The sequence below is a fragment of the Syngnathoides biaculeatus genome, unplaced genomic scaffold, assembly GCF_019802595.1.
Source record: "Syngnathoides biaculeatus isolate LvHL_M unplaced genomic scaffold, ASM1980259v1 ctg69_pilon_pilon, whole genome shotgun sequence".
Classification (NCBI taxonomy): Eukaryota; Metazoa; Chordata; class Actinopteri; order Syngnathiformes; family Syngnathidae; genus Syngnathoides; species Syngnathoides biaculeatus.
The window spans coordinates 60,260-80,816 of NW_026907532.1; the positions used below are offsets into that span (position 1 = coordinate 60,260).

Below are 20,557 nucleotides of genomic sequence, written 5' to 3' on the forward strand. Positions count from 1 at the left end.
AGCCGTGCAATCCATTTTTCACAATGAACCGGGTCTCTTGCAAACTATTCTTGGGATGGAACTCATCATTCGTCTTCCTCCAAACACAGTTAGTGGAATTATGACCAAAAAATTCCATTTTGGTCTCATCTGACCACAAAACATCTCCATGACTTCTCTCTATCATCCAAATGTTCATTGGCAAACTTAAGACGGGCCTTGACATGTGCTGGTTTAAGCAGGGGAACCTTTCGTGCCGTGCATGATTTCAAACCATGACGTCTTAGGGTATTAACAACAATCACCTTGGAAACGGTGGTCCCAACTCTTTTCAGGTCATTGACCAAGTGCTGTTATGTAGTTCTGGGCTGATTCCTCACCTTTCTAAGTATTATTGAGACTCCATGAGGTGATATCTTGCATGGGGCTAATCTCCGATTGAGACTGACCATCATGTTTAGCTTCTTCCATTTCCTAATGATTGCTCCAACAGTGGACCTTTTTTCACCGAGCTGCTTGGCAATTACTCCCGAGCCCTTTCAAGCAGCGTGGCGTTGTACAATTTTGTCTCTGGTGTCTTTGGACAGCTCTTTGGTCTTGGCCATCTTACAAATTTGAATCTTTCTGATTGGGTGGGGTGAACAGATGTCTTTATGCAGCTAACAACCTCACACAGGTGGATCTGATTCAGGATAATACATGGAGTGGAGGTGGACTTTTAAAGGCGGACTAACAGGTCTTTGAGGGTCAGAATTCTAGCTGAGAGACCGGTGTTCAAATACTTATTCGCAGCTGTATCACACAAATAGTTTAAAAAAACATACATTGTGATTTCTGGATTTTTCTTTTGAGATTATCCCTCTCACAGTGGACATGCACCTACGATGAAAATTTCAGACCCCTCCATGATTTCTATGTTGGAGAACTTGCAATGTAGCAGGGTGTTCAAATACTTATTCTTCACTGTACATGAATATTAATTTAAATCCACCCATTGTCTTCGCTGCTTCTCCTCACAAGGGTTGCGGGAGTGCTGGACCCTCTCCCAGCTGTCAATGGGCAGGAGGCGGGGCACGCCCTGAACTGGTGTCCAGCCAATCACAGGTCACATAGAGACAAACAGTCGCACTCACAATCACACCTAGGGGCAATTTAGTGTGTCCAATTAATGTTGCATATTTTTGGGATGTGGGAGGTAACTACACTGCCCAGAGAAACCCACACAGGCACAGAGAGAACATGCAAACTCCACACAAGTGGGGCCAGGAGCTAACTCTGGACCTCAGAGGGTTAGTAATAGTGACGACAGGTATCCTGAAAGGCTAGTTGGTGGAGTTCGATTCGTACCTTTTCCAAAACCGAAGACCCAGTACGAAAAATGCCTTCCATGGATCAAACTTTGTGGAAGACCGCATCATCAACTAAATCCATCTAATATCAACCGGAACACATATGTTTGCACGAAGGTATGGCCTATATTTGATTTTCAATACATGTCTCGTATAAATGAATTCGAAGTTCTTCGCTAGCATAACACTGCTGCGTGTGAACGATTGACACACTTATTCTTTGTTGAGCGATATTTACCGATGATCGGACTGCACAAACATATTGATTTCTTGCTGGCTCGCGACCGAAGCTTAACCAGACTGTGTTTCCACGAAGATATGCCCTAAATTTGATTTTTAATACACGTCTCGTATAAATGAATGAGAAGTTCTCCGCTAACATAACACCACTACGTGTGAACGATTGACACACTTATTCTTTGTTGAGCGATATTTAGCGATGATCGGACTGCACAAACATATTGATTTCTTGCTGGCTCGCGACCGAAGCTTAACCAGACTGTGTTTGCACGAAGATATGCCCTAAATTTGATTTTTAATACACGTCTCGTATAAATGAATGAGACGTTCTCCGCTAACATAACACCGCTACGTGTGAACGATTGACACACTTATTATTTGTTGAGCGATATTTAGCGATGATTGGACTGCACAAACATATTGATTTCTTGCTGGCTCGCGACCGAAGCTTAACCAGACTGTGTTTGCACGAAGATATGCCCTAAATTTGATTTTTAATACACGTCTCGTATAAATGAATGAGACGTTCTCCGCTTGCATAACACCGCTACCTGTGAACGATTGACACACTTATTATTTGTTGAGCGATATTTAGCGATGATCGGACTGCACAAACATATTGATTTCTTGCTGGCTCGCGACCGAAGCTTAACCAGACTGTGTTTGCACGAAGATATGCCCTAAATTTGATTTTTAATACACGTCTCGTATAAATGAATGAGACGTTCTCCGCTAGCATAACACCGCTACGTGTGAACGATTGACACACTTATTATTTGTTGAGCGATATTTAGCGATGATCGGACTGCACAAACATATTGATTTCTTGCTGGCTCGCGACCGAAGCTTAACCAGACTGTGTTTGCACGAAGATATGCCCTAAATTTGATTTTTAACACACGTCTCGTATAAATGAATGAGACGTTCTCCGCTAGCATAACATTGCTACGTGTGAATGATTGAATGAAATCAGAAGCATGGCGTCTCTCTCAGTTAAGAATGTATTGTATTTAGAATCTATAATATATCGTTGATTTGAATGAAATCAGAACCATGGAGTCTGTCTCAGTTCAGAATGTATTGTATTGTATTTGCCATTTTTACCGTTTGTCTTACGTCAGCGCACGTGGCGTGACGTCACTTCAGGAGGCGTGGTTAAGTGCCCTGTACGGAGGGGTCAATTGGTCCATCAATCCCGCAACTCTTGTGAGGATAAGCGGCTAAGAAAATGGATGGACAGATAACTGTTGATTGACAAATACAACACCATTAACTATTTGCAATTTTCACACTTGGAAACGGTGCAATGTGCATTGAACTGTGTGTGTCTACATTGCATATTTTTTTTTCATGTGGTACACAACTTATTCAAATTTTTTTTTAATTATTGCAACATACTTGCTAAATGCTGCTTCACCATGTTTGCTTTGGACTGTGAACTCCATTATTAGACCTGAGTCACAATAGCACTCCCCAAATTTACATTGTCCCCTTTAAGATTGCATCTGAAAAGTTCACAGTCATCACGTCGGCTGCCAGGAGAAATAGTGGGCGGGGCCAAGCAACGATCCAGTCATAACAAGAACTCTATTAGAACACAGAAACATCAACAAGACGAAATGTAAACAAATGTCCAACGGCGCAGTGGCCATCTTGCTAAGACAGTGTCTGGGTCCCCGCGGATACGTCGGGCCAGCATGATGTCGCGGGGCAACACGGTGACCCGCTTGGCGTGGATGGCGCACAGGTTGGCGTCAGACAAGAGCAACACCAAGAAGGCCTCGGCCGCCTGGAAGGAGCACAAGATGACGTGAACACGCCGCCGCCTGAGGGCTGCCATTCAAACGCAAGCTGCTCTGTTCAGAGTTGTTGAACGCCTTGACATCCATATACCACAAAATAAAAGCTGTCGTTCATCATTGGTGTCATATTCATCTTTTGATCTGAAACCCAAATGTCTTCCATATACAAGCCGTGCCGTTCCAATACTTTTGGATGGGCCCGTATAAATGATGTCACAATCATGAATTGCCGACGTGGGTAGAGATGTTTTATGCCAAAAGGCGCCAATACTGTCTGGCTTGGGTCTTCTCGCGGTATGACAAACAATGGCAAGAAGTCTTTGGAAGGAGATGATTAGATGTCCCACCGCCAATGTGACATCACACAAGTTTCGCTCTTGCAGGCTGTCTCCGAGTCATCGGAACCAAAACTGCGGAAGGGCACACCAAGCGAGTGGCTGTTGAACGGGAGGCCCGCTGCTCATTTCACGAGATGACCAAACCCAGCTCCGGGTTGGGAATATTACAGAATCTCCCTCAATAGCCGACCTGTGCCCCCCCTTTCCTCAATTTGGTCAACGTGGTCGTGACATCGTAGGTCGAGCAGCCAATGAAAAAGGCCATTTTGAGACCGCATAATCTTTATCATAATTAGCTGACCTTGGGCCGCATCGTTCGGTGTGAGGCGGGCTCTCATTTGCCCTTTTGAGCATTGTAGCTGTGAGCTTACCTCCTGAACCGCCATCAGAGCCAAGTCCTGCCACCTGTAGGAGCCTTTGCCGAACCCCTGGCACACTTCACGGACCTGAGGGGAGGGAGGTTGGCGGAGGCGCTCATTTTATCGCGAGCGGATAACGGGCGAGCCGAGCGACGCCTCACCAAGCGAGCGAACGGCGCCTTCCTGAGGAGAAGCTCGGTGCTCTTCTGGTACTTACTTTTACATTTGCTCATTTTGGTCGTTCTTTAAGCCTCAACAGCTGTCTAAAAATACGCTTTATAAATATGATTATTATGTGACACTTGTCATTTAGATCACACACACTAATTTGTATGAGCGCATACAATATTTCTAAAGGCGCTTCCTAGTTGTGTGTGTGTCCATGTGGTGTTGCAGCCTTGATTTGACTTTTTTGCATTGTATTAGAGATGAAAGTGGAGTTTAGTGAAAATTCCTGAAAATACAAATGTGAGTACTTGGGGGGTCCAGGGGCATGCACCCCAGGAAATTTTTGAAAAAAATGGATGGCTGTGGTGCATTCTGGCAATATCTGTGAACCAAATCCAGACAAAAATTTAAAGTAAAATTTCCAAGTCCTGACCCAAAAAAAAAAAAAAAAAAAATTGGGCAGATGTTCCCCAAGGGCCAAGTCCAGATTTTTTTGCCCCCCATGTCCCTATCACTGGATAGCATTTGAGAAGCACTGCATTAGAGGAGGATATGTAAGGTCATTGCTGGTGTAGTGGTTAGGAAAGCTTCCTTCTAACCAGTTTCCCTGAGTTCAATTCCCAGGCAATACATTGGTTTACAATGGCCTCAAGTTGTATCAACTGTATGTATCTCTGTGACTGGTCATTGGAGGTGGTGACCTTTTTTCCCCAGTGGCCCTTGCATCAGCGCTCCGTTACTTGGGGCTATTGACAACGGTCTACAGTCCCTAAGCCGATCGGGATAGAGCACACAATATGGGGTTTCCCTGAGCGAATTTGGCTACACAACACAATGCGCATTTATACACTGTAAAAAAGAGAATCCTTCTACACTGTGAAAAATTATAACCACGCACAGATACACACAAAGGCTGCGGAAAATTAACCGTGTTCAAGTTAGGGAACACTGGATTTCAGAACACGGATGGTTTATTCAACAAATCACAAAACTGCAGAACATTGTCTTGAACACTTCACAAATATAAGTTATATAACTATCTAAACAGTCGCTGAAACATGGAATGTGAATGAAGGTGAGGGAGAAGAGAATTTAAGAATGAAGCAAAGCTGAACTAAATATATTTAAGGAGAAACATGAACAAAAGCAAGAGGGAAAGAAAAAAGGGGAGAGGAATTACTGGTGCAATCCAGTGTGTGGCTCCTGCTGTTGTCGCCTGAATATGGATGGAGAAAAAGTAAGCTCTGGGAGTCGCTGCCGGGGTTTCCGTGGCGTTGTGTTGCAGGTGCTTGCTGAGGCGGGCGTGAAACCTGAAGACCTTTCGGGCCATGTCCACGCTGGCCAGGCCATCAATGAAAGTGCTAAGGTGAGCGTACACGAGAGACTGTGTACGAGAACATTCAAACACAAAGCATCTTATTTTTTATTTTCATGCAAAACAAAGTACACGCATGGAAAATACATATTTCTATTCTATGTTTACTAATATCGGGGCGGCACAGTTGCTCAGTTGGAAAGTATTGCCCTCACAGTTCTGAGGTCCTGGGTTCAATCACAGACCCGCCTGTGGCCAGTTTGCATGTTCGCCCCGTGCCTGCGTGAGTTTTCTCCAGGCACTCCGGTTTACTCCCACATCCCAAAAACATGCATCATTAATTGGATACTCTAAGTTGCCCCTAGGTGTGGCTATTTGTCTCTATGTGTGCCCTGTCATTGATCGGCAACCAAGACTGAGTCCTTACTTTTGTCATTTCCGACCATTGTGCTCCCGATTCAAGTAAGTCCTGGAGCGTCTGCCACAATCACTACTGCTCCCTGTACTGGCCAACCAAGGTCTCACTTTTGAGCAGGGAGCAATTCAATTTCCACAAACCCCTCCAAAACGTCACACCAGTGAGGATTTGTAAAGTGCAGGATAAAATCAGGCATTAAAGTTGCACCCGCAGATGAGCAGTCCCGTGTTAAAATATAATCTATTCGAGGGGCTTTCGAGTTGTCTCCACTGAACCAGGTAAAACCTTGTTTTCTCGGATGCATCACTTTAAAACAGTCTTTTAATTTAAAAACCTGACACGTTTTGAAATAAGATATATGTTTTGTCAACTTTAAAATCATCCCCAGCTCCTTTTTTGTCCTCTCTTCTTCACGTGCAGTAAAAATGTCCTCCCATAATAAGTGGTGTCCTACCCAGCATAGAAGATTGTAAATTCTCTCAAAGATCATACCTGTCATTGTTTTCATTAAAACCAAAAATATTTAAGAGAGTTAAATCGTGGCCCAAAAATGTTTAATGTGCAAGTAGTGCTCTTCCAAGTTTAACCACTGTGCTCCCCTTTACCTCAACGTTATTTATTAATATAGCCACTCCATCATTTTTATTTTCATTTGACCCACTCCAAAATGACGGGAGTGGCCACATATCTTCCAACTCTTTGGAATATTTTAAAAAGGGTAAACCACATTCTTGGATTAAAAACACATCGGATTTAAAAGTTTGAAGAAATGATAAAACACTTTGACCTCTGAAATTAGATTTTATTCTTCTAACATTTATTGTTGATACTCTTAGGGTCATAGGAATTATTTTAAAAGTTTAAAACGTGCAAGGCATCTCCAATTAAAAGCTGTTAAAAGGGAGCCTGTTCTGGTATTTCTCGGGATTTAAGATCTTCTTTTACATCAGTAGTTTGAGCCTTTTCAATGTTTTTATTTTTGACTCTTGGTGTTGGTCTTTCCTGCAATCTTTTATTCATTGTGGTTTTGGTGTTGACCGTAAAACAATGTTTAAAAAGGACAGTTCGTTTGGTGAACCTGAGGGAAATATTCTTGATTCATTTGAGCTGTCTGAATTTGGGGGCTTTCCTCTTTTTTTCTGAGCCTCGAGAGGACTCAGAGGAGAGTTCTGATTTAAAAATGTAATTCCAAAAGACCCATACAATATTTTGAAAACTAAATTTAAGTGTATTTGTTCATTTTATGTAAAACCAACACTTTAAGAGTACCATAAGTCTCTAAATTCAATTAAATGACATTATGATATTGCTAATCAATGATGACAAAAGTACTTCTTACCATTAATGTGACTTCTTTGATGATGGCTTTGTCATCTGTTTCATGCTTCATTGAATTCAACTTCATGCAGCCTTTGAGACTTCCATCCATTATGGGTGAACATAGGTTGGTCTTAATGTTTTTTTAAATGTGAGACTTTTCATATGCATAGGTCGAGCCAAACATTCTCAGTACAGCAATACTCACACGCCGCAGTGTGTGGTATGTGACGGGAAGTGTGTTCCAAGTTTTCACAATGAGCTGGTCTGCAGGTTAAATTTTTTTCATTTCTCCCCACTTATGTGCGCTCGCCAACAATGCTTGCCAACCGAGACATGTTTTTATGTCTAAAAATATCTGATGGTGGGCGGCACATAAGCACGCTGTCATTATAAATGACATTGAAAAGCTGTGTAAGGATTCTAACAATTGTATGAGTGTAGACCTTTAAGAGCGGAGGGAGGTGGTGCAAGGTACACTCTGAAGAAGAGTGTAAGGCCGTGCATCATGTGCAAATGCAAAGTGACAATGCTTGGGTGAAGATGTCAGGTCTTTTAAGGATCCAATAGAGTCCCGTTGCCTCAATTCAATTTTCGCATATTACCGAGAGGTGGATGGCTGAGAAGCTCAATCAAAGACACTCCCAGTGGGTACATTTGGATATCTGATGAATCATTTGATAAATGTCATCCACTCCAAAAGCCAGTCGCCCAACGTGGAGCTCGAATCGACGATCCTGAGATTAAGAGTCTCATGCTCTACCGACTGAGCTAGCCGGGCATAGAAAGCGTGACACACATACATCTTGTGGTACCTTTGCTGTTTAATGCTACTTCAACTTCATTTGACAGCATCCCTATTACCATGGAGATGGAGTGTATAAATGCACACATTTTCACTTACACGCATACAGACACACACTCACCACTCACACACATCCATAAACACACACACATAGAGTGAGTGAAAACATGAGAATCCACTGGATCACATGCCAAAATGCGAACAAGCTCAGAAGGTATAATGGACCTGGGCCAGACGATCCATGTTGACCCACCCGGGCATCCAGCAGATGTTGATCTGACGAGAACAATCATAACAGCTGTCTACCCAGTGAGTCATATATTACAAAAACGAAACGAAACGTGTTTGCAATTTTTTACAGTGTTGCAGGCTTTTTTTTTTTTTTAAGTGTATGAATGTGTATTGTGTTCTGTAGCCAAATTCGCGAACGGAAGCCCCACATTGTGTGCTCTATCCCAATTAGCGAAGGGACTGGAGACCATTGTCAATCAGCCGACGTAACAGAGCGCTGACCCAGGGGTGGCCAGGAAAAAAAAAAAGCCTCCAGTTCCAATGATCACCACAAGGGTATGATCCACTCCATACAAGGTGAGATTGTGGGAAAGCAACGCATTGGCTGGGAATCAAACCCAGGTCAATTGCTTGGAAGGCAACTATACTAACCACTATACCACCAATCCCCTAATATGTTTCCGACTGCTATAAAGATGACGTCCAAGTTTTGGTTTCATTCCTTGGAATAAAACACATCCATCCATTTTCCAATTTGTCCTGCCAAGGGTTACTGGAGTGCTCTCGTCTTTCCCAGCAAACTTTGGGCAAAAGGCGGAAATTGTTGATCTTCTTGATCGACAGTTTAATGCCGACCCAGCCTCTTACATTGTTTCGGTGGAGTGTTGGTGCAAAGTCCTGCAGGTTCTCCTTTCACCCTCACCAGTCAATAGATTGAGACAGACAGCTTTCAAGACAGGTTGTCAAGACAACGTGTGATTGTGTTGTGGTTAGTACTCTACGTTTTGGCTGCAGCAACCCCACTTCAGTTCTGGGTCCTGGCAGGAATGCATCCCTGCAGTTGCAATTTTTTCGTACTGCTGCTTTTGAACAGTGCGTGTGAGTAACAATAATACACATGGGCTTGCAGACAATTTCTCTTGACCGTTGGGGTAGTGGCGTAATGGACAATGCATCTGACTTCAGATCAGAAGATTCACTGTTCAACTCCTCGCTAGCTTGATCACATGTAAATTTTAAAATCTAATTCTAAATCTTTCAAATCTCATTACGGTTTGTTTGACATGTTCACTCTGGATTTGAAATGAAGGCTATCACATTTGTACAGTCGTTATTCATCCACAACTCTAGAGTTTATTAAAAAAAAAAAAAAAAGCTCTCAAATTCCAAATAGCTAAATTGTGGTGGGCTGCAGAGGAGCTACCTTGGATCTCCCCTGTCGCCGACTCTGTTTTCACTCATGAGTTGTTTGGATGAAGCAAAAATGCAAATTTGTGCTGATCCTTCTACACCACATTTATGGAGGAAATAATATTTTACAGCTAGCCAAGGTTCTAATTTCTGAGTTGAATTTAGCCTTCGATTGGATGTGAAATAAATGTGGATCAAAAATCTCAAACATGAAAAATCTATTGTTCTGGGATCAAGTCGAAAATTGTATTCTTTACTTAGAATTAAGATGAATTTGTCGGATGAATGTACTGTATAGAACCAGTATATAAGATAAAATTTTTCGTTGGAAAAGGAAGTCAGTTTTAAATGGGCAGAGTATATCGACAGAATAATTAAGAAAATGGTTACTGACATTTTATGGTGGGAAGATGCCGAATTTTACTCAGTATTTTCTGGGCCGGCGGCACGGTGGATCAGCTGGAAAAAGCGTTGGCTTCACAGTTCGACCCCGGCCCCGCCTGTGTGGAGTTTGCATCTTCTCCCTGTGCCTGCGGGGGTTTCCTCCCACATCCCAAAAACGTGCAACATTAATTGGACACTCTGAATTGCGCCTAGGTGTGATTGTGAGTGCGGCTGTTTGTCTCTATGTGCCCTGCGATTGGCTGGCAACCAGTTCAGGGTGTATCCTGCTTCCTGCCCGTTGACAGCTGGGATAGGCTCCAGCACTCCTCATGACTCTCATGAGGATAAGCGGCAAAGAAAATGGATGGATGGATGGATATTTTGGGCCACGTTTTTAACATTAGATCACCTGGTCCTCTGTATCAAAAGATCTGCTCAGTAAATTACAAACATCCCAGAGTTTCACCAAGACTCTGCTGTGTGAACGCGCTCCCCATGGAGCTATAACGAAATCCGCCATTCATTCATCGGGTGGATCGCATTGCAGAGCTTCTGAAGAAAACAAAAGGCAGTGGGACATGATTCCATAGCAATGAGAAACGGTGCATGGATATAACAGCTCAGCACACACTACAGTCCACATTTGGAGTTACTGTAAGCCATGATACTCGCAATGTGAGTTTGCCTCGTTTCAACTCGTCAGTGTCTACATTCTACCCCAAGCTAGCATAAAGGCAGCAATGCTAACGTTCACCGAACAAGTCAACGAGATTGAGAAAAAATACCCAGACGAACCTCTTATTATTGATGATTTTAACCAAGCTAAACTCAACCACGAATCCCGAAATACTAGCAAGGCATCGAATGTCGGATAACAGAAAATAACACTTTGGATCACTGCTATACCACAATAAAGAAACGCATATCGTACCATTCCCCGTGCTGCCCCAGGTTGCTTTGATCACTACTTAATCAATAACCCTAACCCGACAGAGAGGCCAGAATTTAAGTGTGGTAATCCTTTGGTAAAATCAGTGAAAAAGTGGAGCAACGAGGTAAAATTAGAAATTCATAGCTGTTTCGACTGCACAGACTGAAGTTCAGAGAGCAGCTTAGATCAGAGTATTTTTTTTTCCAATGTGATTTCTGCAGGAGGACAAACATGACACAAGGATTCTTAACGTGTTCTAATGGTGTAAAAATGTGTGGAATAAATATTCGATCCCAACATTTCTGTCAACGAAGATATGTGTCAGAGCCTGCGACAGGTGCTGATTTGAGCTCGGCGTAGCAGGCGGCTCTCACAAAAAAGTGGCGCATGTGTGATGGATTGCAAATGGGATAATGCAGAAGTTTGCCTACACATCTGCTTCGCAATGACAAGTTGTCCAGTTGTAAAAAAAATGACGTGGAATGATTTTCCAGGGAAGGCCTGCTACATCTTCAGCAGAGTTGGGAGTGAAAACTTGAAGAAATATGTTTGGAGTATTGGCCCTCTTGGATCAACATACATGTGCAAGCAGATATTCTAAAATGAACTCCATCCATCCATCCATCCATTTTCTTCACTGCTTATCCTCCCGAGGTTCGGGGGGAGCGCTGGAGCTTATCCCAGCTGTCAACAGGCAGGAGGCAGGGTACACCCAGAACTGGTTGCCAGCCAATCGCAGGGCACATGGAGACAAACAACAGTTTTGATCGACTAACATCCTTCAAAAGCCAGGTAAATATTACACTGGAGACGTCCCTGGGTGGGTTTGAATCATCAAACTCTCAATTCTCCCTGGGTGGCACTGTGAAGCAGCGGGAAAGCCTTGGCCTCACAGTTCTGAGATCCCGGGTTCAATCCCAGACCCACCTATGTAAAGTTTGCATGTTCTCCCCTGTTCCTGTGTGGGTTTTCTCTGGGCAGTCTGGGTTCCTCCCACATCCCAAAAACATACAACATGAATTGGCCCATCTAAATTGCTCCGAGGTGTGATTGTGAGTGCGACTGTTGGTCACTATGTGCCCTGCGATTGACTGACAATCAGTTCAGAGTGTACCCTGCCTCCTGCCCGTTAATAGCTGGGATAGGATCCAGCCCTCCCCGTGACCTCTTATGAGGATAAGCAGCAAAAAATATGGACGGATAATCGACTGTGAATCCAAAAATGCTAAATATACTTGTATATTAGTGTTGATTTCATGGGGGACAAAAACAAAGCAAATTTACTGATTTCAAAGATTTCTTTTTACCTCATGTCAACAAATTCATCCATTTTAAAAGAGCTGTAAATTATCCATCAATCCCTCCATTTTCTTTGCCACTTATCCTCACACTTATATTTTATATATATGTATATACATATTACATTTTCTTCTATTAAATACGCTTTGGACTCATTTGAGAACAATGCATGTTTAAAAAAAAAGACTATCGGGGAGAGGTTTACCGAAGTTTGTATCTTCTTTGGTATCTTCACCCACGGGACCAAGTATGACTCCCAGTATGAGAGCAACTTTTTACACTGTATTCCAATAGTTTGGCTGTTTGGGCTTTGATCTTCATGCAGAAAATATCCAACATATTGTGCTTGGGAAAAAAAAGATAATTTTGGAAAGAAGAAGTTATGAGAAAGCTCCATGTATTTATACTGAACTCTGACATATACTGTAAATATCGCCAATATTTATGTAGAAATAAAAAGAGTCCCTGAATCGATCCTGAACCCTTCCATTTGGCCACAAGTTGAATAAAACAATCACTGGAGGCCTGGTTCGGTGGCCTCAGGATCGCTTCTCTGCTCTTTGCAAATGATGTGGTTCTGTTGGCTTCTGTTGGCTTCATCAAGCCGTGATCTATAACGCTCACTGAAGCAGTTAGCAGTCATTTTCCAAACAATCGGAGGACCAAATGACAAATGCGACGACAGAACTTTCAATCCCCCACACCCCTCCCAGCGCCATTAGAGCTAAATCCAACATAAAATGAATTCTCTACTGGTCTAAATAGCATATTTTCTCCTACATGTTGGGCCTGAGGTTCATATCTCAGTGGTTGAAGCATTAGTCTAGTAAACCATCGTGAGTTGATTTCTCACTGTATCCTCTAAATTACATTTATGTTTCCTGTACATTCCCCTCTATTCAAGTACAGAATAAGAGCTTTGTTTGCTTGCTCTGCATGGTGGATCAATTGCCACCTTCTCCATTTGGCTTTCTGTTCAGCTTCTACGTTTGCTGTTAATAGAAATGTGAATTACCTCAAGTGTTTGAGCACCCATTTTGAAAGTGAAAGTACTGGAATCAATACTTCCATTCTCGATTTGACTTCAGTTTGTCTGTTGAATTTTCTTACTCTTATCGTGTATTATGACACGCTGTGGCGACCCCGAAAGGGACAAGCCGAAAGAAACTTACTATAAGATAAATATGTTGTGTATTTGTGTATTATATAGAGCTTGTGCACGTGATGTCACAGTTTGCACGGCGCTATGTTGCCGGTCAAACCAAGCTGCTCTGCACTGCGGGAGCTGTTGAACCAGAGGAGATTTTTCAAATTGGCAGTTGTCCTGTTGGTTGCCACAACAGATGAGACAAATATTCAAAGAGATCATTCTATAGAATACCAGCTGAAAAGACCAGAAAATATCGATGGATTTCAACAATTAAACATGATGGATGGTGCCCAACCAAAATACACACATGCCTGTGGAACGATCACTTCATTTCAGGGAGGAATTATTCTTCACAATATCAAATTACCAAGAAGTATTTATCATGCCAAGAAGGTTCGTTTGAGAACAATGCATATTTAAAAAAAGAAAATACTTACACATGAATTTTTTTAGTGGACAGATCAGTGAAAAGAGGATCCCCCCCCCAGTTGGAAGTTAATTGAGGGAATTTAAACACACGTCTTGCACAATATTCCTCACTCTGAGAAAGACTCAAGAAAAGTGGCATTCATGGAATTAGTTCTAAAGCCTCCACGATGATGGAACATTTTGGATTGAAGCCTGATGAACGCAGCCAACCTGCTCCCACCAGTCAGCTGATAAGTAAAATGAAACAATGCAAATACAAATATGACAGCGTACAGTACATGATGCACGTGTGATCACATTACATAAAGTATAGCATTACTTACTATTGTAATAGATGCCATTGAATATGGGGACAACGCCTCCAGACTTTTGAAAACTACCGGGCAGCGTGATCACTCGCCTTAAAGTGCCACTGACATGAAAATCAGTTTAAAATAGGGATTTTTATCAAAAATAAACATAACATTAATCACTTTGATGATAATATCAATCAGAAAAAGTGAGCTGGGAGTATTTTATAGAGTTCCGTCATTCTGACTCGATACAATTTGCATCAGAGTGGTGGCCACTTTTGTCTGTCACGTCATATGCAGGCATCACGATGGATCCCTGGCACTGAAAACACGCTGTACCGAATGCAATGGCAGACGAAAGAGAGCGATTTACTGATTTTTCTAATGCCCCTTCTAAGACTGATGCTCTTTTTGAGGAAGAAAACAGCGAGTGAAGCGACCATGACATTTTACCATATCGTTTCAAGTCATATTTAGAGGATAAGGGGAAAGCAGACTCCCCGACATATGCAGAAGAGTGGGCAGATGAGGAGGACGAAGGACCCGATGAAATATTCAAATGACTGGGCCGTAATTGTTCGATTTCCTAACCCTTTTACAAGTCTTGTGTATGGCGCGTATTCAGGAGGACCCATGCCGGGCGAAGTAAATATGAATTTTTGGAAATTAATCTAGACCTGTGTCTATATTTTCTATTTTAGTTGTTCATTCCTTAATCTTCTCTTTATTTTTCCTTTCTTATGTACTTTATTACTTTCGTACTTTATTAAGTTATTATGACACGGATCTTTTGTTACGTTCTGAGAGAAGGACCCTATTACGTCATCAGACGGGGATTTGTGGAATGTTCCTATGAGGATGAGGATGGCTGTCGACAGAGCTTCTTATTAATGCTGCTGCTGTCGGACAGGGACACAAGGACAGCACACGGACGCCACATTGCCTTCCGTCTTTTGGACATTTCCCTAACATTCGCTGGAAATAAAATTTGCCTATTTGGAACTTTCGTTCGACTATGGTGACTATACGTCGTTCGGCCAGTTAGCTTGTGTTACACTGTCTTTGTACTTCTATTTTGATATTGTTTTGTGCTGTATTGTATTGTGTGTGATTAAATTGTCTTAAACGCAGTACAAGGCCTTTGTTATATTTTACTGGTTTGACCAAGGGGCACTATTTGAAATTCACACGTAACATCACGTAAACTGTGAGACAAATTAGTCCCCCCACCCTATTATTTTTTTTTACTAGCTCTATACACACCTGCCTGTCATTTGAAATGTACAATGCACTTGTGCAATCAATTTTTCATGACAAAATGGGATTTTTGGAAACGTGTGAAGACTGAATCCTTCCTTCGGAGTATCAGAGCAATATCCAACAACACAGCGAGCTGGCATTTTGGCAAAAACGCAGAAGAAAACAGCTAAATTCTCGTCTGTACAAGAGGTAAATACACTCGATCCTGCGACTGAAGTCTCCATAATGTGTCACTTCCGGCTTCTTCTTGAACCCCTCAGAGTCCACAGATTTTTCATGGCGCGAGATTAAAAAAATTTATGTACAGCAACATTCTGGCGTGTTGTGAACAAAGGGATGATTCCATTCATGACACTTTTTTTTGGGTTCACAACATACTAATATTTGTGTTTTGGTGTCAGTGAGAATTTAAAGGAAGACTTTGTCGAGACTATGAGGAATGGGAGCACACATTAAAAGTTAGTAGATGAGGGTTCAGTGTTTCTTTTAATGCCAAAGTTATCTGCAGATTTCACCAAGAAACATCTCTAAATTGGAAAAGTATGATTGAAATTCCTCTCTCTCTCTCTCTCTCTCTCTCTCTCTCTCTCTCTCTCTCTCTCTCTCAGACATTCCAATGAGCCCGGCTGGAAAACTGACAGCCAATCAGCATTTGCCACGCCTGCAGTGCTTCCTGTTCTGACCCCCCATTGCTCGGTGGTAAGTTTCACCGAACAGAGAATGTCCACTATCTGGCATTTTCCGGACGATTTTTGTGAAAAATAATGACAAACAAACAAAACAAAAATAACATGATGTACAATGTTAAAGCCTGTGCGGAGGTTAACATGACGTGTTATAGAGGGGGCGTGGCACTAACGACGAACAATAACAGTCCGATTAAATGGACCGCGGAGATTTGATGCTTTTCTGAGGAGTTGGTTTCAATGTATATTATACAGCAGGCGTGGCCAGATTTTTTTTTCCTTCCCCAAATTGTACTTTAAAAGCACTCCCTTTCTCGCGTTCGACCAGTGGCAGGGATGAGTTCCATGCTCGCATCGCCGTAATTAGTAACCGGGAAGTGTTGTATGCTTACACGTGTAGATATCCATCACTCCATTTTCTTAGCCGCACAATAGTCACAGGAATGCTGGAGCCTATCCCAGCTGTCAACGGGCAGGAGGCAAGTTTACACAGAATCAGACACGGGGAGAACATGCAAACTCCACACACGGAAGTCCGGGATTGAACAGGTGCGCCTCATAACGTATGTTGTTGCTTTATCGTACCAGCACGAGAGGCTATTTACCAGTAATGATTAAATCCGTGCAAATTTCCCAGTTGATGAATGAGCCTCAACTGTGACAGCCACACCTTTGTCGTGTCAGGTTGACCCCGCGGGAGGTTAAAGAACGACTAATTTGGGTGCATTTTCTCAGTTTTGGTGCAGAAAAAGTGAGCATCTTGGCTTAGCTAGACCGAATGGTCTGTAATGCTAAGCATCGGAGACGTCAGGGGCGGAGTCAAGGATGTTTATTCCGTGTTTGGCACATATCCAGATTTTGCTTGGATTTCAAATATGTTCTTTATTTTCAATTTTTATTTTCAATTAATGTCCAAAATACATGTAATAATATTATTACTTCACTTTGTAGGGTTTATTGTACATATGAATTTTGGGGAGTCTTCCTTTAAATAGATGGATTTCTTGATCAAGTGGATTCTTCCAAATTATAGATTAGAGATAGTAGGCTCAGCTGGTCAAGCGTTTGTCTCCCACTTCTGAGGTCCCGGCTTCAATCCCGGACCCACCTGTGTGGTGTTTGCGTGTTCGCCGAGTGCCTGTGTGGGTTTTCTCCAGGCACTCCGGTTTACTCCCACATCCCAAAATCATGAATCATGAATTGGACACTCAAAATTGCCCCTAGGTGTGGCTATTTGTCTCTCTGTGTTCCCTGCGATTGGTCAGCAACCAGTTTAGGGTGTATCCCGCCTCCTCCTGCTCATTGTCAGCTAGGATAGGCTCCAGGACTCCAACGGCCCTTGTGAGGATAAGCAGCTAAGAAAATGGATGGATGGATTTACTCATATATACACTATGTATACATATAGTACGTACGTAAAATAGACATATACGTTTAATCTGCACAGTATATCATAGATATCCTGCAAATGAGTGCATTCAGACATACTGTACACTTCAGATGCACATCTAGCATACATTAAACACGTTTCATTATACTAGGTTAAAATATGACTCCAACACATCTCCCACTTCTGTCGAAGTGTGTGGAGCTGCTTGAATAGACCCTGACTGAGTGCCAGAGCTTTGTCGAAGTGGTGAGGAGCTGGAGAAAGAGCCCCCCTTTGTTGCTATAAATGTCTGATGTGTGTTTATTCAGGGAATTCCAATGATTTGTTTGTGTGCCGGCACACACTTCGAGGTAGTGATGGGTCCTATTATTTCCTGTTCCAATTATATCTCTCATGACAGTCTCTCTGATAACCTTGGCTGCAGTGGTCCAGTCTTCTGAAAGCTCCTCCTGTCCACTAATGGTCTACTCACCTCTTTTTGAGAAGCCGTACAACAGACTTCAAAAGTAGCTCTTGAGTTTTAAAAATCTGGGCACACTAATTTAGAGTCTACAATTCATGCATGTTTTTGGGATGTGGGATAAACCCGTGCAAACCCGTTATGAGAGAGACCGATTACGTGGTCCGCCACAAACTTTTTTTTTTTAGTAGCTGTATACACACCTCCCTGTGATTTGGAACCCACGAAGCTCTCGTCCTCTGCACCCATGCAATCCATTTTTCACAACGAACAGTGTCTCTTTCAAACTTATGAAGGGTGATTCCATTCTCCCGAGTGTTCAAGCAATGTCCAGCAATGTAATGAGCCGGCATTTTGGCTAACACGAAGGAACAACGAGCTACCTTCCCGGAGGTAAAACTAATGGAAACAAACGAGTCCACAAGGGGGCGACGCTGGCCTTTACGTCACTTCCTGCTTCTTCTTGAAAACAAATCCCTCGAGAGGATTTTCATGGCGGGAGTTACAAAAAGCTGTATACGTCAAAATCATGTTTTGTGGTGAAAAAACACATGGGACCATATTGGCTGTGGGTTTTTCATTAATCATATACCAAAAATCATCCATTTTATGGCACTTGAGCTTTAAGCGCCATTATCGCAGAGGATTGTATTTATTGTATGAAGTTGTTGTATTTTTAGAGTTCTGTTCTTAAAACAAAAAGAAAATTCACGTCAGAAAATGCCAAAAATTCCACTCCGACACACCCCCACTTTGAGGGTTTGGTCGTTCTTTTCAAAGTAAACCCGGTCATTTGTTCACATATCAAACAATATGTCCAGTACCTATGCCTTACTTTTTTAAAGTGTAATTCACAAAATTCAGTCACTAACAAAACAAGAATCGACAATGCCTGTAATAAATTCTCCATTGTATTCTCCAGAACTTTCAGAAGTCCCTGATGGTCTAGTGGTTAGGATTCAGCGCTTTCACCGCTGTGGCCTGGGTTTAATTCCTGGTCAGGGAAGGATGTTTAGTTGTTGTGTGTTCACATGGTTGACTTTTGATCTTGTGTCCCAAGCCCAGATAAATGCAGAGATTTGCTTCTGGAAAGACATCCGGGATAAAACTGTGGCAAACAAATATGAGTGTTCATCAAAAGAATACCATACCCGATCAGTCGTGGCCCGGGTAAACTACGCCCGTACCCGGCACCGTGATCCTGCAGGGCGTCGGTGGAAATTCAGCGACGGTGGGTCGAAGACAGAAGAAGAGGATGCATGCTCCTCCTCAAGGACTGCTGGGATTGGCTCCTGCGCTTTCTCAACCCTCATCAGGATACCGTAAGTGCCTCAGAGAATGGATGGATGAATGGATGTTTATTTGACCATCAATTAATGAAAGAGTGTATTTGGCATTCTGAATAAACAATGTCATCTTAGGGTTGCCATCATCACATGGCATAGCATCATAACTTTGAGTTGTTGTTGTTGTTGCTGCACAGCAACAACCATTCCATTCATCAGGCAAAAATATATCTGCCTTATCCCCACAGACCCACCAAATAGCTTTGAAATTTCCCAAAGTAATGATTCCTACTAATGTAAGATGTGTTACCTGCAATGTCACACGCTGGCAAGTCAATCCATCCATTTTCTTTGCCACTTATCCTCACGAGGGTAGCGGGGGGTGCTGGGGCCTATCCCAGCTGTCAACGGGCAGGGGGCAGGATACACACAGAACTGGTTGCCAGCCAATCGCAGGGCACATCGAGACAAACAACAGTCGCACTCACAATCACACCGACGGGACAATTTAGAGTCTCCAATTATTGTTATTGGGACGTGGGAGGAAACTCACGCAGGCACCAGTCCACCTTGACGTCAGAGGCTCCGCCCCCAAAAGGAGTCGTTTTTCAGGTGGTGGAAACTCGGTCAAAGTTCACTGCCTTTAATTAAAAAACACATCGAACAGGATACATATTTTATGGTACAGTTTAACATATATTTTCATCTAGATAAAATCATTTGCATTCGAAATTATGCAGTACAATCTCTTTGAAGTGGTACGCACACTGACGCGTGCACTGGGTTGGTTAAATCAGCGCAATGCATGCTCCGATGGACAGGTGTTGCCGGACACATCGCTACCTGGAAGTGTGTGCAGGCACTCACACAAGACATTGGAATTCCCTGAATAAACACACGTCTGACATTTTTTTCCAGTAACAAAGGGGGTCTCTTTCTCCAGTCCCTCGCCACTTGGACAAAGTTCTGGCACTCAGGGTCATTCAAGCAGCTCCACACGCTTCTATGGAAGTGGGGGATTGTTTTAATGTATGCTGCATGTGCATCTGAAGTGTACAGTATGTCTGAGTGTGCTCACTGGAGGATATCTATTGTAGATATCCTGCACAGACTGAAATATCACTACACACACACACACCACACACACACCACACACACACACACACACACACACACACACACACATATATATATATATATATAGGGTGGCACGGTGGTTCAGCTGGTAAAGCGCTGGCCTCACAGTTCCCAAAAACATGCAACATTGATTGGTCACTGCCTTTCCTTGTGGTTCAACTCCTCTTTTCTTGAACGCCTATTCTGTGTTAGCTATTTTATCTTATGTTGTGTTGATGTGTGTGAGATTAAATTGTCGCATTTTGCTGGTTTGAACAAAAGGGACTTTAGTTTAAATTCACACGTGACACAACGTGGGGGAATATTTGTTAAAGTATGTGGAAAATTTATTTTCTTTTTG

The 20,557-nt window shown here is 42.6% G+C and overlaps 1 protein-coding gene, 1 long non-coding RNA gene and 3 other non-coding genes across 5 annotated transcripts; 2 read left to right on the forward strand and 3 right to left on the reverse strand.

Moving 5' to 3' along the window:
- Positions 1–3,136: 3,136 nt before the first annotated feature.
- Positions 3,137–4,300, reverse strand: LOC133497295 (histone H3-like centromeric protein A). Its single transcript, XM_061813351.1, has 3 exons — positions 4,229–4,300; positions 4,080–4,154; positions 3,137–3,357 (listed from the first exon to the last, which is right to left on the reverse strand). Exons 1-3 carry the CDS (start codon positions 4,298–4,300, stop codon positions 3,175–3,177), a joined length of 330 nt encoding a protein of 109 aa, XP_061669335.1. The 3' UTR covers positions 3,137–3,174.
- A 1,671-nt stretch (positions 4,301–5,971) lies between these two features.
- LOC133497297 (uncharacterized) lies at positions 5,972–20,072 on the forward strand. The gene is made up of 3 exons (XR_009794019.1): positions 5,972–6,246; positions 15,867–15,957; positions 18,855–20,072. It is a non-coding gene; the product is annotated as an uncharacterized LOC133497297 (long non-coding RNA).
- On the reverse strand, positions 7,994–8,066 carry trnak-cuu (transfer RNA lysine (anticodon CUU)). Its single transcript has one exon. It is a non-coding gene; the product is annotated as a tRNA-Lys (tRNA).
- Positions 8,699–8,770, reverse strand: trnag-ucc (transfer RNA glycine (anticodon UCC)). Its single transcript has one exon. It is a non-coding gene; the product is annotated as a tRNA-Gly (tRNA).
- Positions 18,729–18,800, forward strand: trnae-uuc (transfer RNA glutamic acid (anticodon UUC)). Its single transcript has one exon. It is a non-coding gene; the product is annotated as a tRNA-Glu (tRNA).
- Positions 20,073–20,557: the final 485 nt, after the last annotated feature.

Excerpts from the sequence above, each read along its gene's own strand:
- LOC133497295 (XM_061813351.1), bottom strand. The coding sequence starts at position 4,300 with ATGAGCAAATGTAAAAGTAAGTACCAGAAGAGCACCGAGCTTCTCCTC. Across the intron at positions 4,155-4,228 it reads AGGCGCCGTTCGCTCGCTTG|GTCCGTGAAGTGTGCCAGGG; the intron begins GTGAGGCGTCGC and ends CCCTCCCCTCAG. Across the intron at positions 3,358-4,079 it reads CTCTGATGGCGGTTCAGGAG|GCGGCCGAGGCCTTCTTGGT; the intron begins GTAAGCTCACAG and ends TGCTCCTTCCAG.